Here is a 15603-nt window from a genome sequence, read left to right as displayed (position 1 = left end):
GGATTCAGGAAGGTTGTGGAGATCAGGGAACCTGTAGGGGTCTCACCTAGAAACTGCAGATTTTTATTGCTGCATAGCTTGGTATTCTGTTGCAACCCTGGGTACAGGGGTTGTCTCTTATTAATTGCATATATTTGATTTCTCTACAAAAAAGCAGGTGACCATTGGTGTGTCAATTGATGTTGGTGTCTTACCTTAGACTCCATAGTTCAACCTGTCTATTTTTATGCCAATATTATGAGGATTTTATTTTTATAACTGTAATACAGTTTGACATCAGTGTTGGAGGTATAGCAGGATGATATTTTGCTGCATAACATTTGTTTTAGCTCTCCTAGTTTTTTTTTCCTTCATATAAAGTTCAGAATTGTTTTTTTAAATGTCTGTAAAGAATTGTGTTAGAAGTTTAGTGGGGATTATATAGAATTTATAGGTTTCTTTTAGTAAGATGACCATTTTTACTAAGTTTATTCTACAGATGTATGTTGAGATGGGAGATCTTACCCTCATATGATCGATATCTTCTTCAATCTACTTCTTCAAAAACTTGAAGTTTTTATCATACAAGTCTACCATATCATTTGAAAATCATACTTTGACTTCTTCCATTTCAATTTTAACTTTATCGTATTGAATAGACATCGAGAGACTGGACAGCACTATCTTGTTCCTAATTTTAGTGGAGTTAATTTGAGTTACTGTCTATTTAATTTGATGTTGGCTACCAGCTTGCTGTAATTTGCCCTTACTATGTTTACGTCTACCTCTTGTATCCCTGATCTCTCCAAAATTTTATCATGAAGGGGTGTTGAATTTTGTCAAAAACTGTTCATATTTAATGAGATAATCAAGTTGGTTTTTTTCTCTCAGATTGTTTACATGGTAGATTATATTGACAGAGTTTTAGTATGTGGTACAATCCCAGAATTTCTGAGATAAAATCTACTTGATCACAGTAGATGATCTTTTTGAAATGTTGCCAGGTTTGAAGGTCCGGATTTTTCTTTGTTTGCTCTACTCCCACCTTCATGTGCTGTGCTATCTCATTCATTTTCTTCACCTGTTAGTGTTTTCAAAATTTCTTCAGGGGACTTATTTGTTTTCTCTTTAAGGAACTCTACTATACTTATAAAGACAATTTCCGGCAATCATTGATTTTGTTTTTATATTAGTGTTTAAGCCTCTAAGTTTGGCATCACTATAATTCTTGGTGCTAATAACTGTTCCCTTCTCTAGTTCTCAGTAGAATGTCTGTGTGTTTCCTGGTAAGAATACTTCAGAATCCATGCCAGGTGGGAGGAGTGAAGTTCTGGGCATAACATTTCTAGGAATTGGGAACTGACATATAGGAATAGAAATGGTGCTGAAGGAGGTGTCTGAGCTGGACCACAGGAGGTATGAATGCAGGGTATACTACTGGGATCTGCATAATTCAGTGGATGTGCAGCAGATAAGGAGAGGCTATGATAAGCAGAGTTTGGGATGAGCTTGTGGAATTAGATTTGGAGGGGAAGACACATAATGAAGATTCCTTTGGCCAGTTTGGCCAGCAGGTTTCCAGAGAATGCCAGTGGCAGTTGGTGACAGAAACAATGGAATGGGGTGGTGAGGGAGGTTATTGGAGAACTTTGTGATCTGCTGCAGGTAGTGTGAGAAAGGATTTGGAGGCAGCAGCAAGTTGTCTTTTGCAGAACAATGGGTGAGGCCAGGGGATTAGAGTTAGAGGAAAGGAAAGTGAAATTTACTTGCTTGCCTTTCTGTAAACAACTTCTTCTTAACATCTCAAATATTTCTTCCCACATTCCAAATCCATCATTATTTATATGTACTTTCCGCAAAGAACTTCCTCTATTCCTTTCAAAGAAATTTATTTGCACAAGTGAAATCCAAGGACTGCTGAATTTCAGTTATATAAAATATCTTGACCTACTCTACAGAAAACAGTAAGAGTTTAGGCCTGCTGGGGGCAGGGATCAGAAGTCTAATGTAGGTTTTCTCTTTTATTCAAATACCATCATTATGAGGAATGTGGATTTTTATTTATTTTTTGTTTTTTTAAATTTTAAAAAATTTTCATTGTGTAATTTTTTATTTACCTTTCAAATATTATTTCTTTTGCTGGTTCTACCCTCACCTATCCACCCTTCCCCTTCTTCTATAAGGATACTCTCCCTCTCACCCATGCACTCCCACCTCAACACCTTGGCATTCCCCTACACAGGGGGAACATGCCTTCACAGGACCTCCTAATTTTGCCAAAAAATGTCCTCTGCTACATATGTTCCTGGAGCCATGTATCCCTTCTTGTATATTCTTTGGTTGGTGGTTTAGTCCCTGGGAGCTCTAGGGTATCTGGTTGGTTGATATTGTTTTTCTTCCTATAGGGTGGCAAACCCATTAAGCTCTTGCAGTCCTCTCTCTAAATCCATTCTCTAAATCATTGATATTTCAGTGCTCAGTTTGTGGTCCTTTTAGATAGTCCAGTTCATTGTCCATCTTGTTTAATAACGGGATGAGAGCCAATAAATTCTATAATGCTTTTCTCTGTCCATCTTAAATATATATAACACATATGGATTTTGTTTTTATATTAGTGTTTAAGCATCTAAGTTTGGCATCATTGTAATTCTTGGTGCTAATAACTGTTCCCTTCTCTAGTTCTCAGGAGACTCAATGACCTTATAAGGTTAGTTTATTCCAGTTTCTCTTGCAATAGCATGGCAATACATTCGGATATCAGATTATAGATTCTAGTGCGTAATTGCTCTGAGGACACCATGAGAAGATACTTTCGTTTAAATTAAATATTGCATCACTTCATGATAAATACATTAGTAAGTAAAATAGTTTCTGTTCTTTTAAAATTGTAGACATTAAAATTGCCATATTTTTCTTCAGAGTAAAATTGAATTATTTTGAATCTTAAATTTTAAATAACAAATATGCATTTGTCCACATATATTTTTATATATGCATGTATTTCAAAGTAATTATTGTACTTAAAATCAAATTTATTATGAACTTTCAGTTGTATAGAGAGGAAAGGTAAAAGTTTGTAGCCATGGCAAAGAGGGGTAATTTTTTACAGAAAATGGAATATTACCTTAGTGTGTATTAAAGAGGGAGATAGATTTCAGGTGAATTAATTGAATGAAGATTGTTGAGGTCATGTGACTATGAATAACTTTTTCATATTTTAAATTTGACCTTCATAATCCTTAAAGATGAGCATAGAATTTGGTTATGAGCATGTCTAATACTAACCTCATACAAATTTCCAACTGTGTCAAACCTTATTAAACGATAGTTGTTATGAAGTAAAAATCATTATTAAGTAGCAGATTATTAAGTTTCAAGAGTCTAATTTAAAATCAATGAATGATTTCTGTTCTGCAGATCTGTATTGTTGCCAGTTTTCCTATGTGAGTTTTTGCTCCATCATTGAACTTTTATCACTTACTGCTGCTGCCTTTGTGAAGATGCCACATTTACACAGGGAGATCATAACAAGATGTTTTCTTCCTACTGGTGAGAAAGACTAGAAAAAATATCCACCAATACAGCCATAAATAAAAAATTCACAGTTCAAAAATCTGAGTCTTTGGAGATCTTAGATGTCTAGGAATGTGTATTCCTTAAAACCTCTGGTTATCAATTCTTTGTTCTTTAAGTCTTTCAACTTAGACAAAAACGCACAAATAAAAATGTAACAATAACCTCTGTCTTATAGTGTTTATCAAGAACTTGAGACCTGATTTATAATATTTCTTTGTTTATTTCCTTATTGCTTTGAATTTCTAAGGGACGGGATCTTCTAAATCATTTTTGTGATGGCAACAGTATACTTCTCATATTGTTCCAGTCAAATTTCAAAATGAATTAGAAGAAAAGAATGATATATCACTGTGCTTCCTGGTGTAAATTAAATTGTAAAAGTAGCCAAGGTTTTTATGTGTGCCAAAAAGTACACTTTGCCTCTTCTTCTGTTTGTACATGAGTGGTCTGACAAGTCCCTGCAGGCTCCTCAGCCATGCCTCCTTCCTTGAAGAGACAGATATACATTATAAATTCTTGACTTTTGTTCCTATCTAGGTTAAAGTTTCAAAATTGTTTTAAAATTTCTCTTGAGAGGTTGGGGATTTAGCTCAGTGGTAGAGCGCTTGCCTAGCAAGCACAAGGCCCTGGGTTCGGTCGTCAGCTCCAAAAAAAAAAAAAAAATTCTCTTGGAGAAACACAACAGATTTTTCCACTCAAACAATTAATATCTTTGTAAAATATTTGAAGTTGGCTATTTTCAAGTATTTAATCATCCATGTTTATATCAATTCTTCAGGTTTCCCAACTCTGGCCTTCAAAAACCTGTTTACATTTTGTTTTCAATCACAATATACTCATTCAATGTAATTTTCATTGGTATATATAATCTTATTGAGGGTGATATCATGAATTTATAACGAGTAATTTTTCTCATACTTGAAGATTTTGTGTTAAGAAAATTTACTTTCATACTCTTCATAAGAATCATGCAAAACCAGAGCTTTGTCACTGAGTTTATACTACTGGGGCTTTCACAGAACCTGAATGTCGAGAAAATGCTATTGGTTTTATTTTTGTTTATCTACCTTTCAACTATTGTGGGCAACATGATAATTGTGGTGACCATCATCTACAGCCCTATACTACTGGGGTCCCCCATGTACTTCTTTTTGATATTCCTGTCCTTACTGGATGCATTCACTTCTTCAACTGTCACCCCCAAGATAATCATAGACTGCTTCTATGAGAGGAAGACCATCTGCTTTGAATGTTGTATGACACAACTGTTTGCTGTCCACTTCTTCACTGGGGCAGAAGTGATTGTCCTGACAGCCATGGCCTATGACCGTTATGTGGCCATTTGCAAGCCACTTCACTACTCTTCCATCATGACCCAGAGGCTTTGTAGAATTTTGGTGGTTGTGTCCTGGGCAGGGGGATTCTTGCATTCTATCATACAGATTATCTTCACTTTGCAGCTGCCTTTCTGTGGACCCAATGTGATTGATCATTACATGTGTGACTTGTTCCCATTACTGAAGCTTGCCTGTACTGACACACACATTTATGTCTTTATGATATTTGCCAACAGTGGTGCTATATGCATTATAATCTTCTCTTTATTGCTTGTCTCCTATGGTGTCATCTTGTTTTCTCTGAGAGCCCACAGCTCTGAAGGTCGACGTAAAGCTCTCTCCACCTGTGGATCCCATATAATTGTTGTGATTTTGTGCTTTGTTCCATGTCTGTTAATATATGCAAGACCCACTTCTGCATTCTCCTTTGAGAAAAACATGCTTATATTTATCAATGTCCTTACACCATTGCTAAATCCTATGGTTTACACTTTCAGGAATAAGGAAATGAAGAATGCCATCAGGAAAATGTGGATGAGATTAATAGTGGTTTCTGATGAATTTTAAAATATTCAATTTCAGTGGGCAAGGAAACTTTTTGTACCAAAAGAGTAATTTGAAATTTACTTTTCATTACTTTTAATATCTTAACTAAGCAGAGAACCACATTCTTAATCCATTACTGGTACCCAGGTGATCTATGAATCTGAGAGTTTTACTTCACTGTGGATTTAGCTGATGACTAATGAGTTCAAGGTTCACTGGAGATTTTTTCTAATGAAATATAGTATAACAGGTATGGATAATTATAGAAGTTTGACTTCATTTGGTCATGCATGAATGTTAACAGGCACGTATACTATTTATCCTACACATGTAGTCACATATGTTATAACAGGCACACATACCAGCAGACACATACCCTACGTCACCTCCTTACATCAACACAGTCAATTAAGCAATCAATCAAACAAACAAACAAACAAATAAAATACTTGGACAACTCAAGGAAAAGAATAAAAATGTCCAATAATTGATTGGACAAATATTCTCTTAACTCTTTAGAAAGTAATGACATCTTTCAAGACAGAGAGCATCAATAGCGAGCATGAGAATTCATATTTCTTCTGAGAAGACCACTGAACATTGAAATATGAAAAGTATTTCTTATTTACATTTCAATTGTTATTCCCTTTCCTGGTTTCCAGGCCAACATCCTCCATCCCCTCCCCCTTCCCTCTTTATGGGTGTTCCCCTTCCCATCCCCCCCCATCACCGCCTTCCCTCCAACAATCACATTCACTGGGGTTCAGTCTTAGCAGGACCAAGGGCTTCCTCTTCCACTGGTGCCTTTACTAGGCTATTCATTGCTACCTATGAAGTTGGAGACTTTTTCTATCTACCTTCAACTACTTTTTTTCAAGTGACTTGAGCCATTTAATATTTGAGGAAGACAGCAACAACAACAACAACAACAACAACAACAACAACAACAACAGTTGGAGAAACAAAAGCATCTTTGACCAAATGATTCTGGAGAAATGGACATCCACATAGAGAAGAATCAAATTGTATGTACGTATATCTATGTCCTTACTCAAATATTAATGCCAAATGGGTCAAAGACATAAATGTGAAAATGGAGACACTAACATTGCTAGAAGAAAACAAAAGTAAATGCCCTGCAGTATATATCTTTCAGAAATGCATTTCTTGAATTGTACTTTATTTATCCCAATAATAAGACTCGAAATTAACGAGTGGAATTCATGAGACTAAAAACATTATGTACTGTTATATGTGAGAAGGAACCACAAATAAGCAAAAATCCTTATGAGGTATAGACCTTACAGAATATTAATATGCAGATTACATAAAGAACAACAACCACCACCACAACAGCAGCATCAACAACAACAGATCTCCAAAGAGCCAAAAACCCAAATAAACTAAAAAGAAAGAAAATGTTCCTAAGAAATATATTTTTAAAATTTTTTATCATCTCTACCAGTCAGAAAAGTTTAAATCAGAACTCCTTTGATACCAACAAAATAATCAACAGATGTTGGGGTGCAATTTTTGGAAAAGGGAAACCTCCATCCTTGATATTGAATTGCAAACTGTCCTATCCCAATGTAAATCAGTGTGAAAATTTTTCAAATAGTTAGACATAATTCTTATACTATGATATATGACAGGTTTTTTTTTGACAAAGTCAAATGCTCCATTGACTTAGACATTGTAAAGTTGATAGGATTTTAAAGATGGATAACATCCTCTGACAGTCAGTAAAGGTAAAGGCAGAGACAAGAAAACACAAGGACCTTAGATTTCCTGTTAGGAATGCTGATAGTTAGAATATTCAGATGTCCACATTCCCTGACAAATCATAAACTTAAATATAAACATTATAGACAACAATAAAGTTTAAAAGAAGAGTCTACAAAATACAATTATATAAACATACATGTACATGACTGTTTAATTAGAATATTTTATATTGGCTATTTTTTTTTATTTACTTTTCAAATGTTATCCCCTCTCCTGGTTTCCTGTCCATGAACCCCCTATTACATTCTTCCTTCCCCTACTTCTATGAGAGTGTTCCCCCACCAAACTACCCACAACTTCCTGCCTACTCACCCTTACATTCCTCTACACTGGATGGTCCAGCCATGGCAGGATCAAGGGCTTCTCCTTCCAACAGGGTCATCCTCTGCTACATATGCATCTGGAGCCATGAGTCTGTCTCTGTGTACTCTTTGGATGGTGGTTTAGTCCCTAGGAGCTTTGATTGGTTGATATTGTTGTTCTTATGGGGTTGCAAATACCTTCTGCTCTTTCAATCCTTTCTCCTCCAATGGGGACCCTATTCACAGTTCAGTTGTTCAATTGTTGGTTGCGAGCATTTACTTCTGTATTTATCACATACTGGCTGAGTCTCTCAGCAGACAGCTATATTAGGCTCCAGTCAACATGCACTTCTTGGCATTAGCAATATTGCCTGGATTTGGTAGTTAATATCCACTTATCAGTGAGCACATACCATGTGTTGTTGTTGTTTTGTTTTGTTTTGTTTTGTTTTGTTTTGTTGTGTTGTGGGTTTTTTTGTGTGTGTGATTGGTTATCATCACTCAGGATGACATTTTCTATCTCTATCCATTTCCTCTTGTCTACCTTGATTGTATTTTATTCTCTACTTCTCCTCCTCCCCTCTTACTTTCGTCCTCCTTCTCCTTCTTCCAATTCTTCTTGTTTCTTCTTGTTCTTTTTTTCTTCTTTTTTCACCTTTTCTTCCTACACCTCTTCTTGTTCATCTTCCTCCTCCTCTTCTTTTTGTTGTCATTTTGGAATTTAAAACATTTAGATAAAATCTATTCATTATAAATTCTGTTCTTGCTTGCCCTCTTCTTATACCTCATGTGTTCTCTCCCACCATCTCTACCCATGTGCCTTTACCTAAGTGCCTCTGGCATACAATTGCAACATTTTCATGCAAGTATACTATATTCTATTGTCTATTTACTCCTAGACTATGGAAGGGTACGCTACAATATGTTGTCTGAAATAGATGGAATGGACATCGTAGTCATTAACAAACAGTAGACAAAAACTTACGATAAGATTAAGTTTAGGCTTTGCAATATACCGTCACTGATTTAATATGGTCTCATGATTCCCTATTCCTTTTTGAGAAGTATCGACAATTCAAGTTGTATGCAAATTGTGTAGTATTTTCTTCATCTATGACACAACAGGTTAAGTGCGCATGGTACAGAAATTAGGTCCATATATGCACATATAATCCACCCTGAATAAATTCATTCGTCGGTTAAAGAGATATGAATATAGTAGGGGTCATGTGAAAAGAGGATATGATGGGTGGAAAAGGATGAGATTCTGATGGACAGTGTGATCATAAGACATAGTACAAGTACACAGAACTGTGAAAAATATGTGAAAGAACAGTATAAAAATTTTTTAAGATAAAACATATGCTTCTAATATCATATACCTCATGTATATTTATATATATTTTTCTACTGAGAAGTTTTCTAACAGTGTTCAACAATATTATGATTAGTTTCCTTACAGATGAATTGATAGATTCCTTTTGACACAAGACTTTTTTCCCTTAAATTCTGTGTAAAGACATTGTCCTACATCCATTAAAGAATGAAACAGTGTACTCTCTCTGAAAATGGAGTTTATGGAATTATTTTCATAAAAAATCTTCTCCAAACTGTAAAAACACACAATAAAACTTTAGATGGGGATGGAAATATTATGAACTTTGAAGGAAGTGAAAAGTTGCTCAAGGTTTTGTCATGGATTCTCATGGGACCAGAGAAATTACAAACCTTGGGGAATTAAGAATTAATCTTACAGATTCATGATGTTTCTGAGAAACCTTTTTAACTACCTGATATAGTGAAGTAGGAAATATTCAGATTCTTCTTTTATGTTTTGTTCAACAACCAGGATGAACACAGCAGTAAAGTAACACAGGTAACATCCCATTCCAGAATTTCACTCCTGCTGCCTTTCAAGTGTGGAAGGAAGAGTTGCAAACAATAGAGAATTATTGTTAAGGCTAAGCAGAGGTTTATCACCAGATTTTTCACAGAAGTGATAATTGGTGAAGCAAAGTAAGAATATTACCTATGTATGTATTTTTATAAATGTTTTTTACATTTGTGACATAGTAATTTAGCATGTGGGTATTTTAAGCAGTCTACTGTGTATAACAACATAATAGCCCTTTAAACTTCACAATATTTGAGGTTTTTTTTTTTGAGAACTTCATAGATGCTGATGCTCAAATTACTTATCTTCGTATAGCTATTATGACCAAAATCAGCATTCTATTGAATAAAATATTACATAAAGAGATCATGGACTAGCATTTTATGACAAACAATTGTTTGAGTGTTCATAGGGCTCAAATAACCTGAAATACTGCAGTCTTCTTCCACCTATTTGGCCATCTCATTGGATTTTTCAAGCTTTCCTTTTTTAAAAAAAAGTTTAATGAAATTAAACATATCAAATTTTCACCTTCTTACTAAAATCCAAAAATTAAGAAATCCAGCACAAACTTATACTTCTATTATGTCTCTGACTATAGTTTGATTATCTGAACATGTACTCATGTAACTCGCAATTCTGAAGCTTGCCTTGAAAGATAGAATGATTTGAGGCTGTATCAATAACGTTGCTATAAGAACATGAAAAACAGAAGGATCATTACACCTTTAATATGTATGGAAATCGAATATAATATATTCTAGTTCTAGTAGTTTCTACTAGAAATACATACTAGTACATACTATACAGAATGAATGCAAGTTAAGAAAGTTTGAGTCAACTCACGAATGAAAGCTTTGGATTTAATTATGTCCACTTAAATTTGTCAAAGCATCACCATTCTTCCTTTGAACTCTTAGGGAAACTATTAGATAAAGTTCTGATTGTTTTGGTGTTACGATTTTGTCTTGTTCTCTGTTACTAGGACATCAAAAAGGCTTCAGAAATCTGTCAAGAAGGACATGAAAAAAGAGAAAAAATCTCTTTCCCTTATATTAGAGACATACATAATAGGGCAAGCAAAGTTGAGATATTTAGGGAAATCAAAAGTAATGTGGTAGGCAGAGAAAAGATTAATTATCTAAAGTGAATAAGTTTTTCAAAATGTTTAGAAAATGAATCCGGTTAGCTACAAATTCAGAAAAGAAAGCATGTATTGATAGATAATGACTTTAGTTAAAAATAGGACAGACACAAAATTTAACATATGGGACAATTTCATGCAAAACTTTAATAATTTATCACTTTTTAGAGCACTTTTTAAAAAACCTTTGCATCAAAATCCATGTACTTTTTGACATACAGTTTGCAGAATATGTTAGTAAAATCTAAGCATTCTGTTGTTTGTGATCACACATGCTGATAATCCCAGAAGTTGGAAGTGGAGTCAAGAAAATCGAGAATTCAAAGACATGGTGAGTTTGTGTCCATCCTACACTATGACTTTTTCATTACCACTACCATAAAGACTAATTACTTTTATAGGGAAAAAAATCCTTCTCCTATGGTAAGTCAGGAAATGGCAAATGGGTGTTATACATCACCCAAACACCATTGGGTGTTTTGTTACAGATATTTATAATGTATTTTCTATTCATTTGAGAATTTCAAGCATTTATAAAATGTGTATCATGACCATATCCCAGATACTCTCTCAATAGAAAGTAAATGATTTTTTAATTTCTATTTATCATTTTATTTAACCTAATGTTAGGTGAACAGAAATAACATAAAACAGAGGCTCTATATGGTACCTCACATCAATTCACTTGCATCTCCATACTACTTTACTGTGAACTCATTTGTCAAGACAATGTAGAAAGAGTGAGAATGTTTGCGTCATCTAAACCAAAAAAATATTTATATTTATATAAAAATTTGATTATTTTCCTTGTTAAACTATATTTACTTTCCAACTGAAATATAGTGAAATAATGTCTTTCTTTCCTTTTCTCCCTCAAACCCTTTCAGAGCATGCTCACTCTATCCTCTTCTTATCTATTTTTCCACAAATCTCAAATTGCTGGCTGCTTAAAAAAATATTATATTTACACAATATATAAATGGAAAAATGTAATAATACTACCCGCTTAGTCTATATATTGTTGCATGTAGGTAAATGATATAATGGCTGACCCCTTGTTATTGGAACACCGAACTGAGCGCTCATCTCTAGGAAAGAATAATTCTCAGTCCCTCAGTCATTACTGACCTGTGGTTCTTTTGCTACAGGTAGGGCCCATGAGAGTTCCCTTCGCACACTGGATTATCTAATGTTGTCCTACTCATTATTCCTGTCTTGTTCAGTCAGCCATATTCAGGTCATTATTCAGATTTTGTTCAGGTAATTATCACATACACTTCTGTGGAATAGATTCTTTGTCATTTCTAGGAAACCCAGTCTAACTGTAGAGTGTCTTGTACTGTAGGTCTTATAGTTTTTATGTACCTCAGCAAAACAGTTTCCTGAAACTCTGTAGTTGAAACTCCGGTAGCTGTATAGATTGTAACTGGGGTCTCTGTGTTTACCCTATCAGTATATTTTGATCAGGTTTTCTGTAATGATCTACGTTTGCTGCAAAGACAAACTTCCTTGACGAGGGGTCAGATGTAAACTTGTCCATGTGTTTAAGGATATTTTTTCAGATTCCATTAGGAATTGAGCTGATCTAGTAATAGATTTTCCTCTAAAATCTATGACTATTCTAGCTTGGGTAGTTGGCTAGTAATGGGCACAGATTTCCTGTTGCATTTAGTCCTTAAGTTCAACTTGAATGCTGCTAGTTACTGCTGAAATAGAAGTGCCTCATTATTTCTTTAGGAGTACCTTGCCATATTTCTCATTTTTCTCATTGTGGTTCATAAGCATCACAGCAAATTATGACTTCTGATTGTCATTCCACCTTGCAGTTTGACAAGCCAGTTCTGGTTTAATGAAAATTAATGCTCAGGTGGTTTTCAGGTCTTCTAAAGCTTAAGTCTCACCACTATTTCTTTTATGGTACAGGAATCAATGTAGACAAAGTACACCTTGTGTTTAATTTGCACATATTCTGATTCCTCAAAAGTATAATCATAAACCATAAGTATACTACACTCTCATTTCAGATATTTTAATTATACCATTGTAGATATAGGGTTTGTGGCTGGTTTGATGTATATGTTTCTCTTTATACATTGTGCATGTATGTTCCTCTATAAAATATGCTGGAACATAAGAGTGAAAAATCCAAGTGGGCACTGATTTAACTTCTCCATCTTAATGTATTGAAGGTTTTGCCAGTAAAACCATCTGCCATTAATAATAATACCACAACTTTTCTTGATACTACTATATTATTTCTAACACATATTTTTAAATGCATATTTCCAAAGATGTGCCCTTTAAATACTTGCTTAACATATTAACATAGCATAAATATCATAAGTATGTCTCAAGACTATAAAATTAATTGAATAAATAATTTCCTTTTTTCAGTTATGTGTTATCACAAAATTTCATATGTGAGGTTTTGGTCCATCACCTTCTGATGCTTTATCATTTACCATTGCCTTTGTCAAGATCTCTCATTCATATAGGAAGAAGGTAAGATGATGATTTTGTGTTAAGTTGGAGGAGACTACAAAGAACAACTATTAGTGCTATTGTAAGTAAGGTTAATAATCTCACTGTTTGGACCCCATTGGGGGGAATTAGAGGAAGTATTGAAAGAGTTGAAGGAGCTTGCAACCCCATAAGAACAATAATGCCAACCAACCAGAGCTTCCAGGGACTAAACCACTACGGAAATACTATACATGGACTGATCCAGGGCTCCAACTGCATATGTAGCAGAGAATAGCCTTGTTGGGCTATCAGTGGAAGGGGAAGCCCTTGGTCCTTAGTCAAGCCAAGGTTGGACCCCCAGTGCAGGTGAATTTAGGGGGCAGTAAGGGGGTTGTATGGGGGGAATACCCATAGGGGAGGGGGAGGGGGAGGGAGGGGGTGGGGGCTTATGGACAGGAAACCAGGAAGGGGAATAACACTTGAAATGTAAGTAAAGACATATATCTAATAAAAAAATAAAAAATAATAATTTCACTGTTCATCAAGTTGATTCCAGAAGATCTCATTGTTATTGGAAATTATGTCTTCTAAAATCCCAGGATAATTATTCCTTGATTCTTTTCTCTTATATTTAGACTGGAACATCAGACGAAATAGTAAAAATGAAATGACCTGTTGATGAAGAGTGTGAAAACACAGAAGACCTATTTTTTTTAAATTATTTCTTTCTTAGATTTGATGACAACAAGATTGTTTTCAGAAAGGTATGGTCATAAATAAAGGGAAATAAAAATAAAATTTTAACTCATTAATCAAATATATTGTGTATAGTGCTAGAGACTTTCTACAGAATTTTCTTTTTTGCCAAAAAATTTATCTGAAGTAACAATATATTTCTTACTTTTAAACAAATTTAAAATGTAGTCAGGATTTTTGGGTGTTCCCAAACATAGTTTGCCTTTTCTTCTTTTGCTGTATAGGGCAATATTCAAACAAGTCACTGCAAGATACTCAATCCTGGCCTTGAGTTATTCACATCTAGGTGATAGTTTTTAAATGTATTTAATATTTACTTCAGGGAAGCCAAAGTGATTTACAAAAGCTGATGATGCAAAGTCATACTATTTTGCTCCATTCATATAGTGGACATGTGCACAATTAAAATTTAATACATAGCTTATTTAAAATGTACAAAAACTTACCTTGTAATGAATTCATGTTATGTAACTATGTCCTCCACTTTTCTAACATTTTAATTTAAATTATGAAAGAATCCTCAATGCAAACATATCTATTTGTATAGGATATTTTTTTGTTGATGGAAATATTACATACATGTATATGAAGCGTTTTTTATAGATGAGGATTTCTGAGATGATAATTTACTTTGATTGTCTTCTTTAGAATTATGCAAAACCAGAGTTCTGTTACTGAGTTCGTAATCTTGGGACTTTCTCAGAACCCAAAAGTTGAAAAAATACTGTTTTTTGTACTTTTATTGGTCTATCTAGCAACTGTAGGGGGCAACATGATTATTGTGGTGACCATCATGTACAGCCCTGCACTGTTGAGCTGTCCCATGTACTTCTTCTTGGCATTCCTGTCCTTTCTGGATCTATGTGTCTCTTCTACAGTTACACCCAAGATGATTGTAGACTTCTTACATGAGAAGAAGACCATTTCCTTTGGCTGCTGCATGACACAACTGTTTTCAGTCCATTTCTTCTCAGGAACAGAAATGATTGTCCTGGCAGCCATGGCCTATGACCGCTACGTGGCTATCTGCAAGCCTTTGCACTATTCTTCCATCCTTACCCGGAGGCTCTGCAGCATTTTGGTAGCAATATCCTGGGCAGGGGGCTTCTTACACTCTATCATACAAATTATATTCACATTGCAGCTGCCTTTATGTGGACCCAATGTCATTGATCATTATACATGTGATTTGTTTCCATTGCTGAAACTTGCCTGCACTGACACACACATGTTTGTCATTTTGGTATTTGCAAACAGTGGTGCTATCTGCATCATAATCTTCTCCCTGTTGCTTGTTTCCTATGGTGTCATTTTGTTCACTCTGAGAGCCCACAGTTCTGAAGGTCGACGGAAAGCTCTTTCCACCTGTGGAGCCCACATTACTGTTGTGGTTTTGTTCCTTGTTCCATGCATCTTAATATATGCACGGGATACATCTGCATTCTCCTTTGAGAAGGACACACTTTTATTTGTCAATGTCCTTACACCATTGCTCAACCCTATGGTTTACACTTTCAGGAATAAGGAAATGATAAATGCCATCAGGAAAATGTGGAAGAGGCTAATAGTGGTTTTTGTTAGATATTAGTATTGCTTTTATACTGTTGGGGATACAAATCAATGGGAAAGAATACCAGCTATGTCAAAATGAGTACGTGAGTTTTGTTTTTCACTACTCATGTCAGAATCTAAGCATGAAAGCCCAATTTACCTAGTACTGGTGTATAGAACATTTGCAGATCCCAGGGTTTTTCTTCACCACACATATAATTGACAAACAGTGAGTGAAAGCTTCAATGGAGTCTTGCCTCAAGAAAATAA

The 15603-nt window shown here is 34.8% G+C and overlaps 2 protein-coding genes across 2 annotated transcripts; both read left to right on the top strand.

Moving 5' to 3' along the window:
* The first annotated feature begins 4493 nt into the window (after positions 1-4493).
* LOC116900437 (olfactory receptor 4C15-like) lies at positions 4494-5459 on the top strand. The gene has a single exon (XM_032902178.1). It carries the CDS (start codon positions 4524-4526, stop codon positions 5457-5459), a length of 936 nt encoding a protein of 311 aa, XP_032758069.1. The 5' UTR covers positions 4494-4523.
* An 8975-nt stretch (positions 5460-14434) lies between these two features.
* Positions 14435-15370, top strand: LOC116900436 (olfactory receptor 4C15-like). Its single transcript, XM_032902177.1, has one exon. The coding sequence runs from the start codon at positions 14435-14437 to the stop codon at positions 15368-15370; it is 936 nt and encodes a 311-aa protein (XP_032758068.1).
* The last annotated feature ends 233 nt before the right edge of the window (positions 15371-15603 follow it).

The sequence above is a fragment of the Rattus rattus genome, chromosome 5 (genome assembly GCF_011064425.1).
Source record: "Rattus rattus isolate New Zealand chromosome 5, Rrattus_CSIRO_v1, whole genome shotgun sequence".
Classification (NCBI taxonomy): domain Eukaryota; kingdom Metazoa; phylum Chordata; class Mammalia; order Rodentia; family Muridae; genus Rattus; species Rattus rattus.
This window is presented reverse-complemented; position numbering and strand designations above follow the sequence as displayed.